General features: G+C 41.0%; 3 protein-coding genes across 3 annotated transcripts; all 3 read left to right on the top strand.

Moving 5' to 3' along the window:
- Positions 1 to 1,368: 1,368 nt before the first annotated feature.
- lnp1 (leukemia NUP98 fusion partner 1) lies at positions 1,369 to 8,658 on the top strand (the record flags this gene model as incomplete). Its single annotated transcript, XM_083940378.1, has 4 exons — positions 1,369 to 1,617; positions 3,936 to 4,181; positions 5,922 to 6,020; positions 8,551 to 8,658. The coding sequence occupies exons 1-4, from the start codon at positions 1,432 to 1,434 to the stop codon at positions 8,656 to 8,658; spliced, it is 639 nt and encodes a 212-aa protein (XP_083796504.1). The 5' UTR covers positions 1,369 to 1,431.
- A 3,949-nt stretch (positions 8,659 to 12,607) lies between these two features.
- On the top strand, positions 12,608 to 19,981 carry tmem45a (transmembrane protein 45a). The gene is made up of 6 exons (XM_083911630.1): positions 12,608 to 12,793; positions 17,469 to 17,676; positions 17,822 to 18,034; positions 18,872 to 19,056; positions 19,141 to 19,283; positions 19,446 to 19,981. The coding sequence occupies exons 2-6, from the start codon at positions 17,481 to 17,483 to the stop codon at positions 19,540 to 19,542; spliced, it is 834 nt and encodes a 277-aa protein (XP_083767756.1). The 5' UTR covers positions 12,608 to 12,793; positions 17,469 to 17,480; the 3' UTR covers positions 19,543 to 19,981.
- A 1,604-nt stretch (positions 19,982 to 21,585) lies between these two features.
- On the top strand, positions 21,586 to 24,754 carry sft2d2a (SFT2 domain containing 2a). The gene is made up of 8 exons (XM_083911513.1): positions 21,586 to 21,760; positions 21,858 to 21,947; positions 22,355 to 22,440; positions 23,859 to 23,940; positions 24,058 to 24,093; positions 24,196 to 24,254; positions 24,332 to 24,361; positions 24,462 to 24,754. The coding sequence occupies exons 1-8, from the start codon at positions 21,695 to 21,697 to the stop codon at positions 24,499 to 24,501; spliced, it is 489 nt and encodes a 162-aa protein (XP_083767639.1). The 5' UTR covers positions 21,586 to 21,694; the 3' UTR covers positions 24,502 to 24,754.
- Positions 24,755 to 25,629: the final 875 nt, after the last annotated feature.

Genomic DNA, 25,629 nt, shown 5'->3' with positions numbered 1-25,629 from the left:
GTAATCTTGATCTGAGGTTACACAACAAAGCAGCAGGAATGTCTCAGTGCTCAGTGCCCAGATTAGTCCTTCATCTTCATCCTTTCAGTTTGTCATGGTGTGAAGGGAGATTTTGTGTCAAATTGCTCTACTTCTACCTACCAAGTGGTAAACCTGAAGCAGTAAAAATGTTCATAAAGTGGTTATCTGTCTAATATTCACTTTGGTTTTGACCGTTTATTGATGCTTGCACAATGCAGAGAGCGTACAGCATTTAAAAGTGACAACAAAGCACAACTCCAAGGGATTTAAAGGAATGACAAAAACAGAAAACACAAGAACTCAATGGAACAACCCCCTACCCAGGTCTGTTAAATAATTCATAAAAAAAGGTTGATAATAATGATGATGATAATATTCATAACAATAATTATAATTAAAACGATTAAAATACATCAAATGACTATAAAGTCATTGTAAACCTGGTCAATCGTCAAAGTCTACTTACATCTGTAATATAATCCAGGAATCGTCTAATATTTCCTCAGTTTTAATATAATTGCCATGCGAAAGGTTTAGTTGTGTCACAAGTAAATAATAGGATTTGGTCACTTCACACAGCATGTTCAGTACAGCCCTGTTTCTTATGTCACTTTCAGAGCACTCTGTAAACAATCCTCCAGGTACTATAAGACTATGACTGTATCGCCTTGCATATTTAATCCTGGTAATTATATGTTCTCTTCTGTTATCAATGAGTGTCATTGTCACAACTTCATAAGCTTTTGAACAAAGGTTGATTATCCAGTCACAATTATACTTGAGAATTCTGGGGGAGAAAGGTAGGGCAATAATAAAGATAATGTGATTCAGTAGAGCCCGATGTAATATGAAAATATGCCCCCTCTCTGCCCTGTCTTATACAAGCCCCAGGCTCACAGTGCACTGCAGTAGACGGTTGCGGTTGCACTCCATAATTATTGACAGGTTTGATGTACTCAGCGAGTGGAAAGTATGGGGAAATTGGAGTTTCTCCCAGGTACCCCCAGGCCCATGACTGTAATGGAAAGATTAAAAGCTGTGGTCACATCACTCATCCAGTTCCAAAATACTCCTCCCTGTTTACTCCTATCACCTCCATTTTTACCTTCTACCAGCCGCGTTAAATAGATTATAGGGGATTCACTTATTTAAAGACTCGAGCAAAAGCCCTGCAGTTTATTTTTGAATCACCCAAGAATAACATAATACAGTGCTTGAGGCTCCAGAGGGATCTGAAGTAAGTTAGTAGCCCCGTGGGACAGTGTTGCATAGTAGAGCAGCTAGTCAGTCAGAGGCTTAGTAGGTCAGCTCACTGTTGTTTTCCCCCTCTGTACCACTCAGCTGGGATCACACTGTCATCTATTGTACCGGGACTTGCTGCACCAAGAGGCTCCCTGCACAACTCCCGTCATGTCTCTCAGGCTCCTGCCTGCTTTCAATGTCGACAATGATGATGATGATGATGGTAACTTCACAAAGTGGATGAGCAGTTACTGGGGTCACGGTGCAGAAGGTGGACACTCCAGAGAGAGAAAACGCAGTTTCAGAAAACCTGGAAGGAACCACGGCACTCGAAGAGCATCGCTTCCCACTGTGGTAAGGACCAACAGCGTTGAATGGATGCATGCATGTTCAGTTGACAATATGTATTTGCATTGACAGATAAACAGCAGAAACACACTTTTTACAAAAAACAACAAAGAAAAAAAAGAAAACTGCCTGATCACAGCACAATGAGTGATCGAGACAAATTCACACAAAAAAAAACAAAGCAAAATCCAATAAGTCAGCATGTAAAATATAGAATAATGTATCGTATATTCAATTAATAAGGTTGAATAAAAGAAAGTATTCTCTTTTTTATATTTTGGCAGACAATGACAGTAGATTAATGCATGTGTACACTCAGCAGACGTGGAAAACCACACGCTGGTATGAGCACTATGCAGCCTTTGTAGGTCTGTTGTAGTGTTTGGTAAAAGGGTGCTCTGACCTGTAATTTGTCTGCACCATAACTTCACATCAATAATGTCTGCTGAGTATATGATGCTCCCCAGCACACACTTAAACACACACACATGCACAGATACATGTGTTGTTTAAAATGGATCATATACTGGTGCAACACATGAGTCTATTTACCCTCCTGTGATGTTGTTTGGCAACATGTGAAATTCAAACATAAAAAGCTGCAACATACAGAATCAGTAATGCCTCATTGTTCTATATTACTTCACAGTGCGCTGATGTTCTGCCGCGTGCTGACTGAACTAGACTGCTTCACTATGACTGATAACATTTTCAAATGAATGCAGACCTGGTTGCAACTGTGGTTCTTGATCTGTTTCCTGCTAACGATCAACTGTTGCATTTATTGCAAACCCTCTTGAGGGAAGTTTATTCTTTAATGAAAAATAGTAATTGTGTTTCATGTCATGATTGTTGCATGTAAGAGCTACACATGATGTGTATTCCATGGAACAGTGCGTTACTTTATTCATTGCCATAAAGGAACGGACTTGTCACAGGGACATCAGAGGTCAGTGGCAGCTAAACAGCAGCACACTTGTGGCTCATACAGTAGGTGCTGAGTATGGTCAAAAGGAGATTTAGCAAGGCAGATGTTTACCAAAATGTAGACATACACTCTATGCTAAAAATGGACTGTGGCATAAGCAAAAATGAGTGTGCTTGTTTGTTTGTTTTTTCTCTCCATAAAAGCTGTGTTAATGGCATATTGCAATAGGATTAGAGTTACACTTATATTTTGTTGACAATCGGTGAACTTTAGTGGTATTCCCCAGGAACCAAAAGAATTCGCCTGAGGTGAATGTCAGTTTGAAAACAAAAGCAACTGATAATAGATATGAGGACACATCATACAGAGTGGCCTCTAGGTGGTGTCAAACTAACCACTGGTGGCTGCAGATCGTCTGAAAATGAGGTTTATTCTTTTTCAACATTAATCTTCCGACACAGATCAACTTGATCATTTGATTCAGTGGAGGGATGAGACAAAGCACCAAACTAGTAATCCTTAAGTAGATAAATATGTACTGCAAAGCACTCTTTTGAGACACTGTTTATGGAAATACATTACACCAGGGGTCCTGGAGAGCTACTGCCCTGCATGTTTTAGGTTTCTCCCTGCTCCAACACACCTGAGTCTGATGATTATCAAACCTGGGACGAGCTTCAGCTGCTTGATAACGAGCACTTCATCAGGTGTTGGAATAGGGGAAAAGGTGCACTCCACTGATTTTACACATCTCAGCACATCTGTGTGACGAGTTTGGGAAAGAGGTGGACATTTTTTAGAAAGGGAAGCCACTACAAAATGCTGTTGAGTTGCACTGTGGGAAATGTAGCTTTATTGAAGCGTGACAGTAAATCCCTGCAGGACTCTTTAATGAATCCTTACTTTTAAGACACAGCAATGACAGCATTCAGGGAAGAATGCATTTTGTCATAAAGTGGACCATGTCAAAAGAATAGTTTGAATACTATAAACAATATATAAAGAATGTTCACTTTCATTAGCTTTATTTTGACTGCACTCCCTAACTGAAGCCTCCTGTTTCGCAACCTATAAGTGAAATCTGATTAATGCTGTTGTGTAAATAATCAGTGACCGACTGTCCTGAGTTTAGAGGCAAACTATAATTAGGTGGATGCAAACATGTTACTTAAGAATATTAGGGGTGATTAACTCCCTTCACTGTCTGTCTGTCTGTTTCTGTCTGTCTGTCTGTCATGCTGCTTTAATGTTCTCACAGTTGCTCTTCACATGTTCAGCTCTTATGGGAAATGTAAATATGACACTGTTGTCTTCCTTTGAGCTGAGATGAAATTATTGTGGACACGTTTTAACATTGCCTGCCTGAATTTCTTGTCCTTCTCTGTGTGGTCCACAGTCACAATTAGATGCCATGGAGCTGAACAGGCTCCACGCAGCAACTATGGCTCCCACCCCGAGCCATATCAAAACGCGGGAGGAGAAGGGGGAGGTCAGGCCCCACCAGAGAGCTCATCGTGCCTCCTCAGACGACAACAGCCGCCCCAAGTCAGCCATCCCAGAGAACCGCATCTCCACTATCCCAGAGCTCACCGAGTCATTCGAAAAGAGGCTTTTTATCCGTGAAGAGAGGACCATGTCTCTGGTGAGTTGAATTATTATGAAGTTTATGAAATTGAAGCAGTTTCTTTTTTTACTATCCCAGCCCTAAAGGGATTAAAGCAAGAAATGATTTGTAAAATGATTTTAGCCTGATTTAGGAGTAAATGTTAAGGAGGAAATGTGTATAATGTATTGAATCAAGTATTATACGTTACATATATATATATATATATGAATTAATGAGCTCCTAGAGATCACTAAAAGGTGTATTAACTTAGTATGCTGACAGGATCATGGACGTGTCCCCAATACTCATAATTTTCATTTTAAAATATCTTTTGTGATAGTATAAAGACTAAGAATAAGATTCACATGTCATGAAAGGGTTATATAGCACTTCAACCTGCTTTATAATAAAGAAATTCATGGGACTTTCGTTTTTTTTAGTACAGTTATATAGTACACTTAAAAGTACACAGAAGTTGTAGGAGATTATATAAATAGCCAATTACCAGTGTGCATGAGCGCAAGCATTTGGCATGCAAGCACAGTGTCACTCTGATCCCTTGTATCGTGCGATTTGTGTGGGTGTCCTGTGAGGTGGGGGTTTGGTAGAGGAGTGGTATTATACAACAAGAGTAGGTGATATGGGGTTTATGTCTTTTTTATCTTTTTTATGAAGGTGTGACCTCACAATAAAAACTGGTGTGTTTGAAATGTTCCGTTAGAAGATAATGTAGGGAGAATCAAGAGTTTAACTAAAAAAACAAAAGTGTTCTTTAACATTTTATCTTTTTGTTTAGTTCATTTTGTCCCTGGATTCTAATGTCAGTGAGATTGAAAATAATCTTAGCAATGAATTAGAAAGTGAAAGAGAGACTCATCGATAACAAGCTCTCTACTCTCGGATTTGGTTCAAACGAGTCAACTCTGTGTGGGACTAAGAAGAAGCTGTCCACAACAAATACACTGAAAGTCTCTTGTGTTTCGTATTCATGAGTAATTCTGGCAAAGTCACTCCCCTGTGAATCTATTGCTGCTAAAATGTTAGTGTGCCAGCAAACTCAAGTTCCTGTTTTGCGGAACAAGACCTTTTGACTCAAATGATTTGACCTTCAATGATGACTTTTCATTTTTACACTGGAGGCATTTTGTGAAACAGCCTCCTGCTACACAGAGCAGCCCGTAACCTTCTGCTCTCACTGCTTAAGTTAGGTGGATGAGCAAAGGGGGAGACGCTGTACTGCAGTGCTGTTGACTGATCAGCATGGGAATACTTTACAATATATCCTTATAGATAATGCATAGACTGGTCTGACTTGGCGCTGGTTGCTCGGTGGAAATCAAATTGCCATGACAGTCTAAAAGAAACCCAATGGGAAAAGTCCCATGCCACATTTGCAGACGCACATCTCAAAAACTAATTGAACCGCTTATGTTTTGCAATTAATAATTTAAAACCCTTGATTCCCCCGTCCGATCTCTCCGAACCAAACAATTGCAACACACCACAACACTGGGTCTCAGCCACACTGTTGTAAAAAGACAAAACACCAACAAAGACCCCATTTCACCGCCTCTTTTCTGATTGCACCACCCCTCTGTCTTACATGGCTCAGGGGACATGATGGATGCTGTATAAGGTGACTGTGTGATACCTAGGAGTAAGATGCAACCACACAATCATTTTGTAAATGTACCAGATAAATACTTAATGACTGTAGTATGAGAACAACAAGAGGTTGAGCTTTAAAAAAGAAAGTTGATTCTTTTTTTTTTACAGAATGGTGACGACAAGTTGTGCCTGATCTGCCATGAGAACATGCGGATGAGCGGAGGGGGAGTTCAAGAGCTGCAATGCACTCATCGCTTCCACAAAGAGGTAAAACATCTTTTATACGTCTGACGCACACGTCTCCTTTATACCTTCCCATTGCAAACGAGTGTTGCGTTGTTCACTCCAATCCCAGCATGTCAGATATCAGATAAATGGTGCATGATGGGAGCTCGTTCCTGGATACGCATGATGTGAAGTGGTATGAAAACAGTCTGCCTGCACCTGAAATCTCAAGTCTGTGTGGAAGCTTGGAGCAAACACAGCAGAGGACTTGACACTTACTGATCATGATGTCTCCGTTTGGTGGGTGCCAAAGGCGGCTCGGAGGTCAGAGCAATGTCGGCCCCCCAGCGGCAGCAGCAGTGAGACGGCGGCTCTTCAGGTGAGGAGACCCTCTGATGAGAGGAGGAAGTCAGCAGATGGACCGATCATCGTGGAGAGGGAGCAGCACACACTGCGACGCCAACTTTCCCTGCGGAGACATCGCTGATATCCTTCTGTGAAAGGAGTAAAAAAAATGGAGGATTTGCACCCATGAGCCAAACATCAGGGTTGTCTCCTGAACTTTTATTACTGTATATGCTGTGTGACGTTCAAGTGTTAAACTCTCAGGGCCTTGACCTTGCCTGACCCGGTCCTGTATGACTGTCTGCTTTGGAGTTCTTACCATTCTGTCTCCTCAGTGTCAAAGCCCAAATGTATCAATCAGAATTGTAAAAACATTTTTTAAAAATCAGGAATATAAACCTTTTGGGAATTGTTGAAATTCTAATTAGGAAAAACCTGAGTTGATAAAGCTTGAAGTTTCCTACTTGTATTAGCTTATATTTAGTGCCATATTGAAATATATGTTACTTTAACACTGGCAAAGAATATGTGCCTCTTTTATAAGTGAGATGTATAAAATATGTGCTCCATAGTTTTATAGAACGCATGTCAAGTTTTTCACTGGTCATATGTTCAGCTATGAACTCAGCCTTGCAGACAATTTCACAAAACTATTTCCAGGTTCAAACTGGTTCAAACGCTCAGTTGAACAAAACACAACAGCACTACTCACTTCTTTCTTTAGTGAGACACCTTTTCATCGACAGAAAGTAAAAGCTGTAAAATCACAATTACATCATTTTTTGGTGTGTTCAAACAGGAAAGAGCAGTGCAGCACTTTAGAAATACGAGGCTTGGGCCGGCTATATAAGTACAAGTCTATTTCTATTTACTGTTTCCAGTAACTTGTGGCAACGTGGGTCATTTTGATTGCTTGCAAAGTTTCTTTAAAGTGTAATTCCAGCGCAAAAATCATCCCATGGTCTTTTTCTGTATTTACATACATCAAATAAGCCATCAAGACAGTTTTTTCGTTTATTAACTATAAATGGAGAAATCCTGGTGAGTCGCTAACAGTTGGGCGTGGCTAACACTGATTAGCTCGGGGCAGTACGGTGAAGGCATTAAAACGGCTTTTTTAACCACTAATACTGCTCAAAATAACACCAAACCTCTGCAGTAGCATGATAGGTCCCTATACATAAAACAAAGCACCAACAACATAGTAAGTGAACCCAGAGTTTATTTAAAGTGTTTTGAAGACTTACCAACTGACCCAGGTACCAGCTTCTCTCATAGTAAAGTCCATTCAAGTCTATTACCAAGTGCAATCCAAAAGGAAGGAGCCCATTGGTGCTTTGTTTACTGTGTAGGGACTCTTTTCATGCTACTGCAAAGGTTTGGTGTTATTTTGAGCAGTATTTGTGGTTAAAAAAGCTGTTTTAAGGGGTGGCCGGTGGAACAGTGGTTAGTCCCCCCCCCCCCAATGTTAAGAGGTTGAAGGTCCTTGAGGCAGCGGCTGCAGGCTCGACTCTGACCTGTGGCCCTTTGCTGCATTTCTCTCTCACCCCATGTCCTGTCTGTCCTATCTAATAAAAAGGCTTGAAAAAGCCAAAAAATAATCTTTTAGAAAAAAGAAAGAAAGTTTTAATGCTTTCAGTGTACTGCCCCGAGCTAATCAGTGTTAGCCACGTCCAGCTGTTAACGACTCTGCCTGATTTCTCCATTAATAGTCGTTACACAAAAAAACATCTCGACGGCTTATTTGATGTATGTGCTGAAAAAGACCATGGGATGATTTTGCGCCAGGATTACACTTCAATGAAGTTTAAAATGATGTGTGTTTTTTGTTCCATCATAACGTCAGTGTTTGTATGTTGTGTTGTAATAGACGAGGTTAAAAGTCATTAAAAATAACCAAAGAAACACATCCTCAAGTTTAAGTATCTACTTTGGATTTTTACCTTCTTTATAACTTTACAACCTGAGGACATTGCTTGTGGTATTTTATAACAGCACTCCAGCAATAAAGCAAATGTGCAATAGAGTAAAACATGTGACAACAGTGTCCTCGTGGCTTGGGTTCAGGGCCGGTGTTTATCCCGTCATGCATGTGATTATTGTAGCATGTTGGAAATTAGCTCCTGGCATCAGTGAAGAAAATCAATACCTACAGAAATCATAAACATTCAACCTGGGTGAAAACGGACACGACAGATGTAATAACCTCTGTTAAAATGTGTTTCAGTGCATGGAGCAGTGGCTGTGGAAAAAACAGAAGTGTCCAGCGTGTCGTGTTCATGTGTCCATGCCAAAGCCCCTCTACTGGTCTTCGTCCCGCATCAAAGTCCCATAACGGTCCTGTACCTACACCTGCCATGCCTGCATGACCCACTGATCCCCCAGACCTCCACCACGCCTCAGTCCTTCTGCATGAACACCTGCTGCTCCCGTGAGGGGTTACTCAAAAGAGTACTCAAGGAGGAGACAGAGATCTTCCTCTGTCTTGTACAGACACTTTGAGGGGCTGTTGCTCTAACATAAAAAAGGGCTTTGATAGGGGACATGGGGGATTGCTTTGCATCACTTTTTTTTGTTGCTCCATCTCTGTATCGCACGGACAATATGATCTGGTGACTTAAAGATGTAATCCGTGAGATTTTCATCTAATTAATTGTCATTTAAGTTAACTGAAGAAAGCACTTCTACTTGTCTCTCTTGAGTGTCTGTGGCGACTTTCCCTCCCTAAATGCAAATGCGCTTGTAACTTGCAATGAAAGGGAACGTTCAAGTCTGAATTCTGAGTCAGGATCACTCTTTTGTGTCTGGGAGACGAGGTCCCAGAGCCTCGCCTGCCAGTGGCCTGCACAGATTTTTTGAAGGGCAGGGGCAAAAAGGAAAAAAAGGACACAAATAACGTGTCCTCGCCTGAAGAAGGCACTTAAGCACAGGGTAAAAAAAACAAAAAACTATCCGTCCTCAATCAGCCAACCAGTCCATTAAGAGTCCACTTTCAAAGGCTTCTTTTTGTTTATCTTCCTTGCATTTTGGCTTCCTAAGAGGGCACTTTAGTGCACGTTTTTTCAACATTGGGCCATGGGCATGCACGCCTGCAGTCACATCGCCAAAGCGGCCGCTAGAAACGACCATCTCAATTCTTACGGATCACAACTTTAGTTCGGTCTAACGTTACCCGTCATGGGCTACAAGTATTTATGCAACGGCAAAAATAAAGGGATTACTTGTTTATTTTTCCTCCAGAGGGGCAGTTTAGCCAAAGAGGGCAAATGGGTTTTAACTGGGGCAACTTTAGCCGGGCCTTGCGCATGTCCCTGCATGGATGTATTATAAGAACTGGATACGGTGTCACTGCTCAGCCTTGCAGCCAATTTGTTCTAGTGGCCACTTGCAGCATTACAACGAAAATCCCACTCTTTCCAGGTCCAAACGCTCCGTCAAACAAAACACAACTGCACAATTCACTCTTTAGTGAGACACCTTTTCGTCGTCAGGAAAGCTGCAAAATGACAATTACATACTTTTTTTGGCATACAACAGGGAACACAGCCCTGTGGCATTGTAGAAATAAGCGGCCTTGGCCTGGAAATAGTACTTTGAACGGGCGACTTAATAGTAAACTGTTGACAGGACACCTTCACATGCATTCAGGGTTGCTTATGACTCTTTCTATTATGAATTTTCAATCCATAAAGTTTTCATATATTTGAATAATTTCCCTCGATTTAAAGACCTGTGACATCATCTCAATGTCAAGTCTATGGGCCGAGCGGGAACTCACAGGCCAGAGCAGAGGGAGAAACACTACTGCTCCTATTCAGTGGGGCCACAATTCACTAAGTAAACATTGGATCCAGTATCCAGTTGTTATAATACATGGAGTGTATATGCGGATGGGATACCTGAATCTAAATCCAGCATCAGGTTTAGCTTAGCTTAGCACAAAGACTGAACACAGGGGGGGCTTGGCTTCATATCCAGCGTACAGACGTGAGAGTGGTATCAACCTGCTCGTCACATTCAACTGTTTTGACTGACAGCTCGTGGTTATTGAGGTTTAACTTTACTTATGAAATAAATATGTAAGTTTAATCAGATCACAAGTGGACAGCTCCAGGTACAGGTGTGACAGGACAGGACACATTAACTTGCATGTCAATGTTGTGTGTTTGCATATTCAAACTAATTGTGGCCAGTATATTTGTGTATTTAGACTCAGTCCATGTTGATGACAGAACCAAATCTTGTGAAAGTATCTGATGTCAATTAACTATCAGAAATAATACTTGCATGATGCAGTAGTAGTAGTAGTAGTTTGAGAGGAGCATCTGTTTTATGTCTGTGTTAATAATCTTTATGCTCAAGTTATAAAAGTGAACTCCTGTCTGTTATGCCTCACTTCCCATCAGCTCCATCTCCCTGTTTTATTTACGCTGTTGTTTTCCTTGTAAAGGATGTACATCACTATATTACTATTACTCCATGTGATTACTTAACTAACCAATAAATCCTGATCTATCTAATCTAAAGTTGTCCTCCAAGGATTTTCATTTGGATCTGAAAATACAGAATATCTATTTAAAAACAACTTCCCAATGCCAAGACTTTGAAGGTTGAAGTGACACTACGATCAACACACAAAAAGCCAGAAGTACACAATGATGACGTGACACAACCGTGCTGAATGTGGTTTCAATAAACGTACACTTTTCAGTGTCCTCGTGTATCATTTACAGCAGTAATCTCATTGTATTGTGCTTTCATCATGCAGATTATATCACTTCAGCCCATAAAAAGGCCACTAATAACAAGTATTCAAAGGTATTCAAATCCCATCATAACAATGGCCATACCACAACAGACACTTTGACTGAGCCGGTGAATCAGAGGCGTATCAACAATGTTAGTAATGGCTCCATTCCGCCCAGGTGTGCCAATAGGTCAGCATGTCTAATACCTCAGCCCTGTCACTGACACTCCTGACTGGAATACGGTCGTTATACATGTGTAACAAATGTAAACGTGGCTATTGTGTCTTTTATCTATTTTAAGTGTAGCAGATGCAGTTAAATTTGATTTCCTGTTAATAACTTCCTGTTCTGAGTTTGTCCTGTGTTTTGCATATCACCCAAGAGCCAAAATGAAGCTCAGTGTATCATGGCTATCTTTGCATGGTCTGACTTCGCCTGCTCCTGCTAATCCAAAAATGGACAAAGAGGTGGAGCATAGATGGAGCTGAGGCGGGACAGATGATGCCTACAGCCTATGCTTCTCGCCACCTGTCCCACCAACGCAGCCACACCCTTAGTAATGCAGAACTTTAAGACTTAATATTATGAATCATTTAACTGAGGGAGGAAATCAGACCAAAAATGTTTTTGTTTTTTTGTAACAGGGCGTGCATATGTTTATTTCTGCTGTAAAAGTGGGCATTTGAACATGGGGGTCTATGGGGATTGGATCATTTTTTTTTGTTTTTGGCACTTTATGTTGCCTTCATTTTGGTAAATTCTTAATATGGCATTAATAATACAGCAGCGGTAATGAACCATATACTAAAGACTCAGATTTCAGCTTTTGAAGCATGGTGATTTTTAAAGAAAGCAAGTGAGTGTTTAGGTCTTCATGTGAACAATCCAACGCCTCTCAGAATAAGCTTCCTAAATGACAGCTAACACAGGCTTCATAGCCTACAAACAGGAAAGGGTTTACCTGCAGAGCTAGTTTACCCTAAATTCATTCGTGCACTCTGAACAGATGGCCTACAGTCAGTAGAAAAATAAGCGTTTTAAGAAAGTTGAGTGTTTGTTTAGGTGCTGGTTGTTTGCTCTGTAAAGCCTGTTAAACGCTGAACACCACAACATTACATTATACTGTTCTTGCACACAACACTGACTCACTTTGGAGTGACAACGCTAGCCAAAGTGAGGGAGCAGCCTCCTGTCTGCAGATAAAGTCTTCCAGCCGCGGCCTACGTGCCGGAGGTCTTGTCCCGGCCCGGCCCAGCCCAGCCCGGCCCAGCCCAGCCCAGCCCAGCTCGGCCTGACTGGATGGAAAAGTAGCGGTTTCCTCCGAGGAGGGAGGTACCGAGACGAGCACGAGCGGGCGGAGTGAAAGTGCACACGTGGACAGCAGACACCTGAGACTGACGTGGACATGAGCCAATGAGAGCACGGAGCGATGACGCGACCTCGCCTCTGTCATCCAATGAGAGAGCTGATTGGAGCCGAAAGCCCAAAGTGTTGTGTGGAGTCGGAAAAATGGGGAGAGAAAGAGGTGGTGAAGGAGTCTGGGCTGAAGTCTGCTGAGAGCTCAGGGCTGATGTTTACTTCTCCTGCCGAGGAACAGAGACAAGGGTATCTCCTCTCTTTGGAAAAATGATTTGTGTGTGATGAGAAAATGAAGATGCTTTGATTTTCCTGGCTGAATACACTTTTCATCAACTTTTCATCTCCAGAGACAAACATACTTGGGTAAGACCCCCCTTTTTCTTTCTGCCATAAAGGAAGGGCTTTAAAAACAAAAAGCAAACTATGGGCTATATATATATATATATATATATATATATATATATATATATATATATATATATATATATGTGTGTGTGTTTACGGTTATACATCCATATGTATAGCTAGATGTGCTTCTATGGATGTTTATATGTAGGCCTGTCAATTATATTGTGTTACTATATATATATTATATGCTATATATAAAAGTTTATAATGTTGATTATTGTATAGTTAGATTTACAAATTGTACATATAGTGGATCGAAGATACAGATTACAGCAATTACTGAATTGTTAAAAAGGGGTGGGATTAAATAAGTGAAAACTTCTTCCTACTCCTTTTCACACAGAATTCATTGTATATGTATTGTTACAGGTTTTTGTTAGTTTTTTTTCCTCTCTTATTTGTTAAACTAAGTTCATTTTGTATACTTTTGTATTCTTTTTTTTGCTTGTCTGAAATTCAATTCAATGATATGAGGCTTCTGTATCCTGTTGAGAAACTCTTTATACAGCGGTGGAGGAAGCATGTATCACTTCAGTACGTAGCATTACCACTCTGCAGACATACTATGTAACAAGTAAAAGTGATGAATGTTTAACAAATGTTTACTTAAGTAAAAGTACAAAAGTATCAGCACCAACATAGCCTACTTAAAGTACCACATACTCATAATGCAGAGTGGCCCATTTCACAATAATATATATATTATATAACTGGGTTATAATCGTCCATAGATGAATGTATTTATCACTTTATGTTGCAGGTGATAATGGAGGAGCTCACTTTGACTACTTTATAAACTGCTGCAAAAATACATCATGTTTTTTGATTAACTATATTTTGTATTAATAACGTGAACTAAACGCCACACAAATGTAGTGGAGTAAAACATTTTCCTCTTGAGATGTGAGGAGTATAAAGTAGCAGGACACACACATAAAAGTACAAGTGCAATTCCCTCAAAAGCGTACTTAAGTGCAGTTCTTGAGTAAATGCACTTCCCACCACTGCCTTTATACAGCTGCCTGTGACACACACTCACTGTACTCCCAGAGAAGCATATAGACTACTTCATAAAAGGGTTTTTCTGCTTCATGTTTTTTATTGGAGTGTAAACAGGAGTAACAGAGGCACTTCAGGGCACATCGGTGTCGGCATTAGACATATTTGTATACACCCTTGAATCAGATTTACATTTCTAGGAACAAAAGCCGAATAGACAATGGACCTATGGTGAGAAAATGTTTGTAGACAGTATAAAAGGATTGAACTGGCCATATTATTATTATTATTATTATATTATTATAATAATAATAATAATAATAAAAAAAATAATAGTAATCATAATAATACTTTTTTTTTAAGTGGAAAGAGGTGGGAGTGTGTGTGGTGGGATCATAAAATGTTTTTTAAACAGTTTATATACCACTCAGTCAACCACAAGACTTATCTTTATGCTGATCTTTACACCCCATAATCTCAGGTGTGACTGTAACCAATCATTTTGTTATGTTTGACTGTACATTCTCTTTTTATAAACCTCTTTTCAGTTTTCATAACGTCCACTGGTTATTTTTAGGTGGTTTTTAGAGCTCACTTAACAATTGAAGTATTCCTTTTTTATCAGTGGTTCCTAAACTACAATCTTCATGAATGTTCTCCAACCTAATAACAAATAAAAGCAGAAATACTCATGACTTATAACTCTCTTCACTATATCATATGTATTGAAGTGATGGAGGGGGGAAAGTAGCAATCCCACATGATAAAAACACTCAATTACAAGTAAAAGTCCTGCATTCAAATTTGTACTTCAATAGAAGTCTTATTATCATTAATATTGACCCCTGCATGTGTTAGCGGTACTTAAACGTTAGGATTGATCACGATGGGGCTTATTTGAACTGTTTTACATACTGTTGGGTAATTGAATCTATAAATATAATGGCCACCTGTTGATGAAAATGTTCATATAAAATGTGAAGTGAAAAGTAAGTAGCTGTTGAATGAATAATGGAGGAAAACCCACAATATATTTCCCCCAGAAATGTAGTAGCGTTGAAGTATAAAGTAGCATAAAATGGAAGTAAAGCACTCAAAATTGTGTGTGTTTTTTCACTGAAATCATTGACTGAAGACGTGTGGGAACAATTGAATCTGGACACAAGAGTGCACAGATGTTGCTGTTGATTATGAGTAAATCAGCCAAACACTGAAGAGTCTTCCCACCGCACTCCAGGGACACGAGGGAGCGATTGCCATGGCGACTGAAGTGTTTTCCATAGTCTGGAGAGGCTGCACAGGCGAAAGGGCCGTCGGACACAGATGAGCTCAGTTTAACATCTCAAACAATCAGTCTGTATTCAGAGTCCTCCTTCAAAAGGTTCCCTCTGTTGCCGGGCGGAATATTGTCTGTCATCTCCATCACAAAAGAGAGTGTGCACCTTATTGTTGTTCTCTGCTCACTATTGATGTCACTTTGCCCTGAGAGTTTACAAAGCTGTATTTATTGCTAAGGGCGCGGAGGTCGGGCTTTTAAAGCTTCCTGATACTCTTAATTTCATAGTAACAGCAGCACACAGAGGATAAAAGAGCCCTGCACATGACATTGACTTTGAAACGGGAGCCTGTTTGTTTTGATCATTTTCCCTCTTGTTGTGCATACGTTTGTTCCCTCGAGGGAATAAGCGTGTAGGGGTAAACAGCAGACAATGACAGCCTGGTCTGCACCCACAGACACTAGCACACATCAATCAGGTGCAAGGTTTAATTATCAAGGAAATGACGGCTAATCAGTAGCAGCATGCAATCAGTGTGAATTCATGAAGTGGGCATCTGTATGACCCCGACAAAAACACTGCAGAGAGGCTCACCTGTTAAAAAGGTAAAGGTGAACAGGTTTCTGAGGCATACATACACACACACACACACACACACACACACACACACACACACACACACACACACACACACACACACACACACACACACACACACACGCACACAGTAATTATGTCTGATTATGCGGTTTAACTCAATTGCAGGCGCTACTCCACCTTTCTCTTCCCATTTCTTAGTCCTTCACGTTTGCCAGTAGTGCTAAAAATACTGTCCTGCCACATGTTACTGGGAAAACACTTCCATTTGTGTATGAGGTGAAATGATCTTTTGATACAATTACTTTGTACTACCTGCATTTAAAGGTCCCATATTGTAGTAAAGTGAGATGTCTTTTTTGATTATAAAGCAGGTTGAGGTGCCATATAAGTACTGTGAAAGTATTAAAAGGCTCAGTCCACAGAGAAATGCACACAGCTCGTATTCAGAAACTGTGACTTTAAAGGGGCAATGTGTTACTAGACCATGCTCCAAAAAACTAGGGGGCGGCATTTCACCTTGTGCAAGATTTTCATGACTTAGATGACACTGTTTAAGATTGTGTACAGTTAGACACCCAATAAACCTAGCAATGTTCTCAAAAATGTGATTCTGCGTTTAAGAGACTGTTCCAATGGAAGAGGCTAGCTCCGTCTCGACGGACATTAATCGCTAGATTACTCAAGATTAACAGCCCAACATAAACCTGCTGTAATCAGCATCTTTCTCATCAACGCCCACTCTCTTGTCAACAAACTGGACGACATAAAACAGTGGATTACCAAAGACCATGTGGATAGCTGCGTTATGGTGGTAACGGAGACCTGGCTACACGAACATACCCCCGACTTAAGTCCTATTCGGACGGGATTAGTTTAATGTGGGGTAAGGTACTTTTTACCAGAGCTTCTAGTCCTGTCCAAATGCACCATGTCAGTAATTATTCCGGAAATGTCAGCAAAAAATTATGGCGAGGTTTTACACCTTCTGTAAAGCAGTCCGGAAAAATCCCTCAGGTAAAACCAATCCCGTCAAAATATGACCCTCTGTAAAACACATGTTGATATACTGTCATACCTTGAGTCAATACGTAGTTTCCACATTTGTTCGAGCACGGAGGCGATTAAAAAAGCACTTTCACTTTTTTTTAGATTATGGATTTTGTCCTTATGTTTCATGTTTACTTAATTTTGTGATATCATGAAGCTACGTAGCAAGCAGGTGGCGACCGGGAGGAGACAGCAGTGTGTAAATTGCGTAACCCCTCCCACCTCAGGTAGAATACTGGGATTTCTTAATCTCGTGACAATTGGCTGTTTATATTACAGACATCAAACTATTTTCCCCCACGTCCCCACATTAAACTCATCCCATCCAAATAGGGCTTTAACCAAGGAGCTAACAGGACGCAGGGTCTAATCTTCGCTGTGATGGAGTTAGATTTAGTTTCAGAGCAGGAAACCGCGTCCAATCAGAGCAGATTGGGTATTTTCAGGAGTGGGGCTTAAAGAGACACGGAAAATGAACATAATATGGGAGCTTTAAAGAAACCAACATCATTTTCTTGCTGTTCTGATACAGAGAGAATAAAACCCTGATATGTGCTGAGTAAGAATCTGTGTTTTCTGTTGAAGTGCAAGAAGAAATAAAGTTCAGATTATTTGAAATGACAGCAATAATTATTTTTCTTGATTATTTTTCTGCAGTTAACACAGTTCTCTATAACAACTGCTAATAAGATTTCCTCACGATTCAGGTGTCGCGAGTCATGGGAAGCTTCAAGGGCCACGCGCTCCCCGGAAGCTTCTTTCTGGTAGCTGGGATCTGGTGGACAGGAAAGCACTCACTCTGGCACGCCACCCGTAGGAACAAGAATATAGGGTCCACTCGGCTGGCCAGCAGAACCTCGCAGCGCCGCCTGGAGATCATCGAGAGCTCTGTCGTTCTCTTCTTCTCTGTTGTTGGTACGTAGGTCTCTCCATAAATCCAGCATGCACCAAAGCACTGTAATGAGTACGTACGATATGAGTAAAGTATGACACAAATAGACGTTTACGGTAGTCACTCTTTAATTAAGGAGCTCTGAGTGTTTTCTGCCGTGCTCCCCAGGGATGCTGGCAGAGCAGTTTGCAGCAGACGGACCCAGACTCCAGCTGTATGACTTCGCAGAGAAACACTGGGAATATCTGATGAACTGGCAGCATGCCACCATGTATCTGTTCTTCGGCCTGGCCGCCACTGTGTCTCTGATTATACACGCCACAGATGCTGCTCCACTGGCACTGGATAGGTTAATGATGGCTATGGCTTTCTTTAACGAAGGTATGAGTTTGGATCAGGGGTTCCCAACCTTTTATACCCAAGTAGTTTAGTAATTTAGTATTGTTTCATACAATTAAGTATTTTTTTAATAAAAAGTGAAATGATTTTTTCCGACAATTAAACTGTCTTGACTATGTTTGCACATATCCAAAAACCTGTTGATTTCCAAGTCTTTCATAATGTTTAAAAGTAGGTGTGTTTCTCCTTCTGATCTGGACTTTGGCACGCATCTCTACCCCAGCTTTGCAAACTGCTAGCTGGTTTGTGCACAATAACCATAGCAACGCACAGACCGTAAACCGGTAAAGTGTTGCAAACTGTGGTAAAAAACAAACAATTTAGACGCATATTCTGAATGCGCTGTATAAATGTTAAAAAAGAATGCTTCTCAAATCCTAGAGAGACTTTATTTGCAGTATCCAAACGGAATATGCTGTTTATGTGACCTGTAGCAAATTCTTCAATATTAGTGTGCATGTAAACGAAGGTTAGTTTGGTCAAGTTTGCATTCCACTACCTCAGCTATTTCAGCCATTTGGCAATGACTATGAACTATTTCAGCTGCGTAACTTTGAGTTAACTCTTTCAGCAATGTGTCCATTACTTTAAGTTATATTGAACTGTATATTCATTTTACAAAACAATAGAAAAATGCATTTTTAAGTATTTATCCATTACTTTTAGCTAGCTGTGTTTGCTGGCTTTCACGCAAAACAAAAATGGAATCAAGATGCCATTGGACAGTTTGACAAATGTCGGCATGTCGCTAAAAAGCAATAAAAGGTTGAAAGGATATTTTGCCCCACCTGTTTTGCTGACAGTCTCTTGTTTTTGCAGGATTTCTTTTCTTCTACCACCTCCATGGCAGGAGCATGCTGGACGTCCATGTGCACCAGCTCCTTCTTTACGCCATCTTTGGGGGGGCTCTTGTTGCCCTCCTGGAGGTCTTCCACCGAGGTAACATCATTCTGGAGCTGCTGCGCTGCACCCTCACTCTTCTGCAGGGGAGCTGGTTCTGGCAGGTAAATGTGAACGTGCGCATGTATGAGCAGAAGTTCATGACAGTGCGTAACAACCCCCTGACGTTGCCTTCTTTTTGTTCGCAGATTGGTTATGTGCTGTACCCTCCCAGTGGCCCTGAGTGGGACCTCAAGGATCACAACAACATGATGTTCGTCACCATGTGTTACTCCTGGCACCTCGCCTTCGCCATGCTCGTCGTGGGCGCGCTCTATTGCACCGTCAGCTGGTAAGAACCTGCTCCTCACCGGACATCTCATGTGCTGCTGCTTTTTGTCCTGGGAGTCTTTCACATTCATCCACACTGGGAATAACAACTTGAGTGCCTGTAATGACACTCTCTCACAAAAGTTTATGCTATACGTGACTGTTTGTTGTGCTTTCTGTGTAGCGTGGTTCGCTCCAGACTGAGAAGGACTCCTCCAATGGAAATGGGACTTCTGAAGCCCAGAGACAGGGATCCAGAGTCAGAAGACGAGATTTTATGAAGAGGACTGTTGTACACCTACGTTGTGATGATTCTTGTGTTTCACAATTCAGTCAGGGATATAATGTTTGCAGCAGTCTGACATAGAAGCAAAGCGTGCAGACCGAAGAGTGATAAGGACACGCTTTAGAAATATATCTCTACCTCTGCCTTATTTAATCAGCTGCAAACCCTTTTAGCCTTGCGCTCGTCGTTCTGATATTTATTTCACTGTAGCCTAATACTTTCCATGTACTCTGTCATATCATTGTTTTCATTATTCATTTGCACATACAGTATAAGTGAACGTGAACTCACAAGTGTAAGCTTTTTTTGATCGCTTGCTTTTTATTTGACCTGCCAGGCTTCTATTGACAGACATTTTGGTGCTCAGTTTTGTGGCTTTGTGAGTCAAACCCAAATGCCAAAAAAATAAGAATTTTATTAAAATTGTTTAAATGTATAGGTTTTCTTATTTGCCATTGATACTTAGATTATTTTACGGTTTGCTAGTGTTGTTTAGGCATGTCTTCTTTTTGGCAGTATTTATTCAGCGGGGCCTAATGTCTTAAAATACCTGTGGGGGATTTAGTGTTTGTCACCAACACAGAGTTTATAGCAACACCCTCCTATCTTTCGAAAAGTTAGAAAAGGAAATAGCCCCAGAATGTATGATTTTGTGAGACACTATGAGGTTTCTTTGGACAAAATCATCCCCTATAAAGATTATTTCCCTGATTCTCACTGCAAGTAAATCACAGTATATCACATCGACACCCATACGCCACAGAGGCATCCCAGCATGAGGTATTTATGGTATCCCATCGCTGATAAATCGCCCCTCCAGACTTATTTTCGTTAGGACAACATATCTACTGGCAACATGCGCCAACAAAGATCGTCTGTGCTGAAGCAGACCAATCACTCAGTCAAATGTCCTGTGTTCATAACAAGCAGTCTGGTATGCTACACACCTAAAACAACTGTGGCCTATATAATTAGGGCTGCAACTAAGGATTACTTATATTTAAGATCAAAATGCCAATTATTTTCGTAACCTCTTGACATTCTGACGCCCCGCTGACCGAGTGAAGAGGGCTAAATAGTGCTCCAAAGTTACTGGTATGGCCATTTTAAAGGGGCCCCTTGAACTCTGACCTCAAGATATCTGAATGAAAATCTCATGCACACGTGGTCTTTTCGCCTGTTCTAAAATGGTGTATTTGGATATCTTTGTATACTGGGGTACTGGACAGCATTGGAATTACATTGTGTCTGACTGGAAAGCTGAGACTTGTGTGGATTCAATGAGCCCAATTGCATTCATGCATGGTGATGTCCATAGCCATTTCATTGTACAGAGACCATTTTTGAAACTTGACCTCACTGTAGGAAATGACACAATGCTGAGTCGCATCTTAAATTAATCTTGAGGTTCACAGCTTTTAGAGGATGAGCACCACTTCTACTTGGCATCTACTGTCGACCCTGAACACCGCCTGTCCCAAACCATCACCTCCCTAAAAAAAGAGGCAGAATGCTAAGAGGTTGATTATAATTGTTAAGATATGATGTAAAAAATGTCAGAAAATGGTGAATTAGTTAGAAAGTAAAAAACAGTCAATTAGATGTGTCGTTATCTGATTAGCAGTCCATGCATATGATATTTGGACCTTTCTTAAGTTAGGTCAGCTTTTTATATTCTGTGAATATTCATGTGTTCAATATTTTTATGCGTCCACTCCTTCGTGAGCCAAGTTATCGAGATTTCATCTAATATGTGCACTGATGGTGTATTTATTGAATGACAATAAAGCCAGTGTGTAAGTCTAAATTAATAACAAAAATGAATAAAGACAATAACAGTCTAAAAATCTCAAATAATAATAAATATAGCAGGCTGAATCCCCATTTTCAGAAGAACTCTTAATCTGGATCATTCAAACTTTCCCCTTTCCTGCCGCAAATGTATCCATTCTCTCGGACGTGGGAAACGGATCAGAGTGAGACGTCTGTGCTGCCTCTGCCCTCACCTGAAGTCCTCCACCTGTCCGACTGTGCTCCTCCGCAGCTCCTCCGCGCAGGTTTGAGGAAACCGGCAAAAATCTTCCTCGCGCTCCAGGAAATAACCACATTTCTTCACCAACTAGCCGACTGTACCGGGAACTTCAGTCATGGATAAATTAAAGTCGGTTTTAAGCGGCGAAGAGGCGCGCAGAGATGACCGAACCGTTCTAGAGGTAAAAAAAAAAAAGAAAAGACACTTAAACCCCCTCAGCTTCAACTCAGTCCCCACTGAGGTATCCATTGATCACTCAATCCAACCTCTGTTTTCAGACTGTCAATGAAGCCTCGAGTCTCGGCTGGGGCACACGCGTGAAGGGATTCGTCGCGTGTTTCGTGGTGGGGGGCGCGTGCACCGTTTTGGTAAGCAGCTGTAATCATTTCTATAATAATCTGCTTTTGTTGTCTTGTGCTCCAACACAACAAGGAAGAGGCAGGGAGAGGTGGTGTGGCAGTACTGGTTCTTCTTGCTCTGAGGAATGTAGAAGATGATGTTCATCCGCTTGGCAACACTACAACAGCCCTGCCTTACTGTGTGTGTGTGTGTGTGTGTGTGTGTGTGTGTGTGTGTGTGTGTGTGTGTGTGTGTGTGTGTGTGTGTGTGTGTGTGTGTGTGTGTGTGTGTGTGTGTGTGTGTGTGTGTGTGTGTGTGTGTGTGTGTGTGTGTGTGTGAGAGATCCATAAAGAAGCCCCCCTGTCATCTGTCTTTGTGTGTGTGTGATCCACAAAGAAGACCCCACGTCATCTGTCTCCACGTGTGTGTCTTGCAGGGAGTGTGTATGCTCTTCATCCCCAGGATCGGGCTCACCCTCTTCATTGTTTTTTACACTTTTGGAAACATATGTGCTCTGTCCAGGTCAGTGTCCACACAATAAGAACCAATCAGAATGAAGCAGCTGGTAATGAAGTGGGGAAGTATGAGGTACATGCTAAATGAGTTTTAGCCAGGGCCTTTACTGTAGAACCTGAGTCCAGTCTCCGTCTCAAGTCTACTTTCTTGCAGTCTTGCACTTGCCTTGGTCTCGTACCTTGTTGGACTGTCTGTTGAGAACTGGTCAAGTTGTTCCTGTCTGCTGATTTAGGATCAGTTGTACAGAATGTTACCTAAATTCTCTGCATTGATTATTTTGATGTTAAAAGATAGATCAGTCTTGTTTATAGATCCATCCTTACTCCTTAATCACTATATTAGCATTGGAAAACACTATTGCCTATTATGGTCCTGACCAGGATCCAGTTTGCTTTGGATTTGGACTGTTGTTGACCCGCCTAAAACAAATCAATATCAGTTAAGTGTAAGCTCTAGTTAGAGTATTATCCATAGACCGTATAAAAAATGGACGTAGCCTCTTCGTCGGGGTCCGTTCTCTCAACTTGATCCAATCATACTCGCCTCTGGGAGTCCCCATCTTATCAGACTTTGACTTTGCCTCATTTCCTCTTACCAAAAAAAGGCATTGATGTAAAGTTGGGGGGAGGGAGATACGTCCATCTGGCTGACGTATACTGGATTAGCCACATTAGCTCCACCGCTCGGAAGCTAGGCTCACAGCACACGCTACTAGATAAATGGGAGTGGGAGGGAATTGGAGTAATTTATTTTTATTTCCTGTGGTTCTAGCGGAGATTACACAGACTCCGGGAGGGAAGTGCAGGCAGCATTTATGATTTCAACTGATATTCATCACAGTACCGTGCTCATAGACTGTAAAACACCGACCCTTACGACCCGAATCCTCCCGGTGCTCCAGATTAGCATCAGGTGACAATTACAAAAAAATTCACCCCCTCAGTGTTGTCATGGAGATATGACATAAACATTCAGACTAGAATGTTTTTTTGTACCAGGCCTTAAATAGGTTTAATGATGCTGTTTAACATGGGGCTCAATGAGAAACTGCTCTATTGTGCAAACTCCTCCTACTGGACACTCTGAGAACTGCAGATTTGGGCACTTCCTTACTGGATCAACCAGGAAGTCGCTGTGGTGGGGGCTTGGTATTTTCACTGCTTTAACTTTCTGTCAGACAGTCCTGTTTAAGTTTCCACGTGGTAAACTGAAGCCGTTCTACGCTCTCCTCAAAGCCACCAGACTTCGTTGACAAAAACAGGTAATTTAATTAATTAATTAATTAAAGACAGAACACAGGAGTTGCAGATCAATAAAGTCTGGTGGCTTTGACGAGAGAACGGCTTCATTTTCCCCTGCATAAACTTAAGGAAGTATTATCAATGTTTACTTTTTCCACCCATTTTCCTGATCCTGTCTTACAGCACCATGTTCCTGTTGGGCCCACTGAAGCAGTTGAAAAGGATGTGTGACAAAACGAGAGCCCTGGCCACCACAATTATGATTGTGAGTGCACACACCTAACTGCAAATGTTCCTTCATTTTGCCTTCACCGCCTCTTTATCCTCAGTTAATCAATGAGGAAAATATGATGACTATGTTTACGTTTTTTCATTGCTCTAGACTTGCCTTGTGTTGACTCTGTGTGCAGCCTTCTGGGTGAGTGAGATTAATAGAAAAAAAGTTATAATCAGTTTTGAATTGAGAACACAATACAGTATTGATAAGGTCTGATCTCTCTGATGCATTTCTTTCTTGCAGTGGAAGAACTTTGGACTTGCTTTGTTATTTTGCATCTTGCAGGTCCTGTCGTTTGCCTGGTGAGTCATGACTCCTCCTCACGGATTTCAGTCTGAACTCGTTTTATATATGTGACATAAATGTGTTTTGTTTGCAGGTACAGTCTGTCGTACATCCCATTTGTGAGGTTTGTCATTTTAACATTTATTCATCACATCAGCTGCAGAAATGTTCAGAATCAAAACGCCATTCATGACCACCTCTGATTAATGTGAATTACTTTGCAGGGAGGCAATAATGAAGCTGGTGGCGGTGTGCGTGAAGTGACCATGTCGTTGTTCGAAGGCGTCGGGCTGGATGAAGTTTTTTTTAGATAGGGGCAGGTCTCTTACTGAAGTTACTGAAACAGCCTCCTCATGCTTCAGAGTCTGTGACTCTTCCTGTTTTATCTCTGGACTTCTGCTTCATTCATTGAGCTGATTGATTTTTGGTATTGATTATGGATACCAATAGGGGGCTTGGTTTGTAATATGTGTAAATATCTATAATAAATGAATGTTTTATTGGTTTTGTAAATGAACACATGACAGATTCATTATTTCCATAACTGAGAGTCAAGCGCCTGAACTCTTGAGCCAGAAGGACTGGAGAGGAGCAATATGAAGGGTTTTAAATGGCTTAGAGTTGACAAGTGGACTGGATTAGAGTAAAATTCAAATTTCAGTTGCCGGCATCATTAAAAAAACAATACCAACACTAAGACCAGTCTTAAATACAGCAGCGTAGGCCGACACTATTCAGCTACAGACAGGAAGGTTTTTTCCTAATCAGAAGATGATTTATTGTTGACCGTCTTCAGCCATGACTTCAGCTTCAGAAGGGCTGCTCTAAATATTCTCCTCCTGATCTGCACTTCTCTCCACAGTTGCAGTGTTTTCAAACCAATCATTTTACCTCTGCTCACTCTCTTCATCACAGTTTAGCTCGGGACTCATGAACATGACCACGTAGCACGCTGATATTGAAACAAAAATATTACGGGAAATGCTAAACTTATTTTCAATTACATTTTATGAATCTTAAAAGTTCAAGTCCTTTCTTTCGAAATTTTGTATTTTGATAGTATTATATTAATTTAGCAATTAATGTTTCCTTTTTTTTTTCATTTTGGAGACCCCTTCAATTACCCCCCAGAGAGAGTTTGAGTCCCACAGTTTGAGAACCAGTGGGCTAACATATTTTCATACAGCTCTTGGAAGGGTATAGGAGCATTGTATAGGGCCAACTACAATTCCCATTTCATGAATTTATGAATTTGACAGTTGTGATTTACTCTTAATGTTAATATCAGATTGTCCATATCTTGCATAGCCTACATTGACCGTCAAAAGCTTCTCAAATTGAATCCATATCATTATATAAAATAGTTTTAAACAGTTCAGGGCTTGTTATAAA

The sequence above is a fragment of the Echiichthys vipera genome (assembly GCF_963691815.1).
Source record: "Echiichthys vipera genome assembly, chromosome: 3".
NCBI lineage: Eukaryota > Metazoa > Chordata > Actinopteri > Perciformes > Trachinidae > Echiichthys > Echiichthys vipera.
This window is presented reverse-complemented; position numbering and strand designations above follow the sequence as displayed.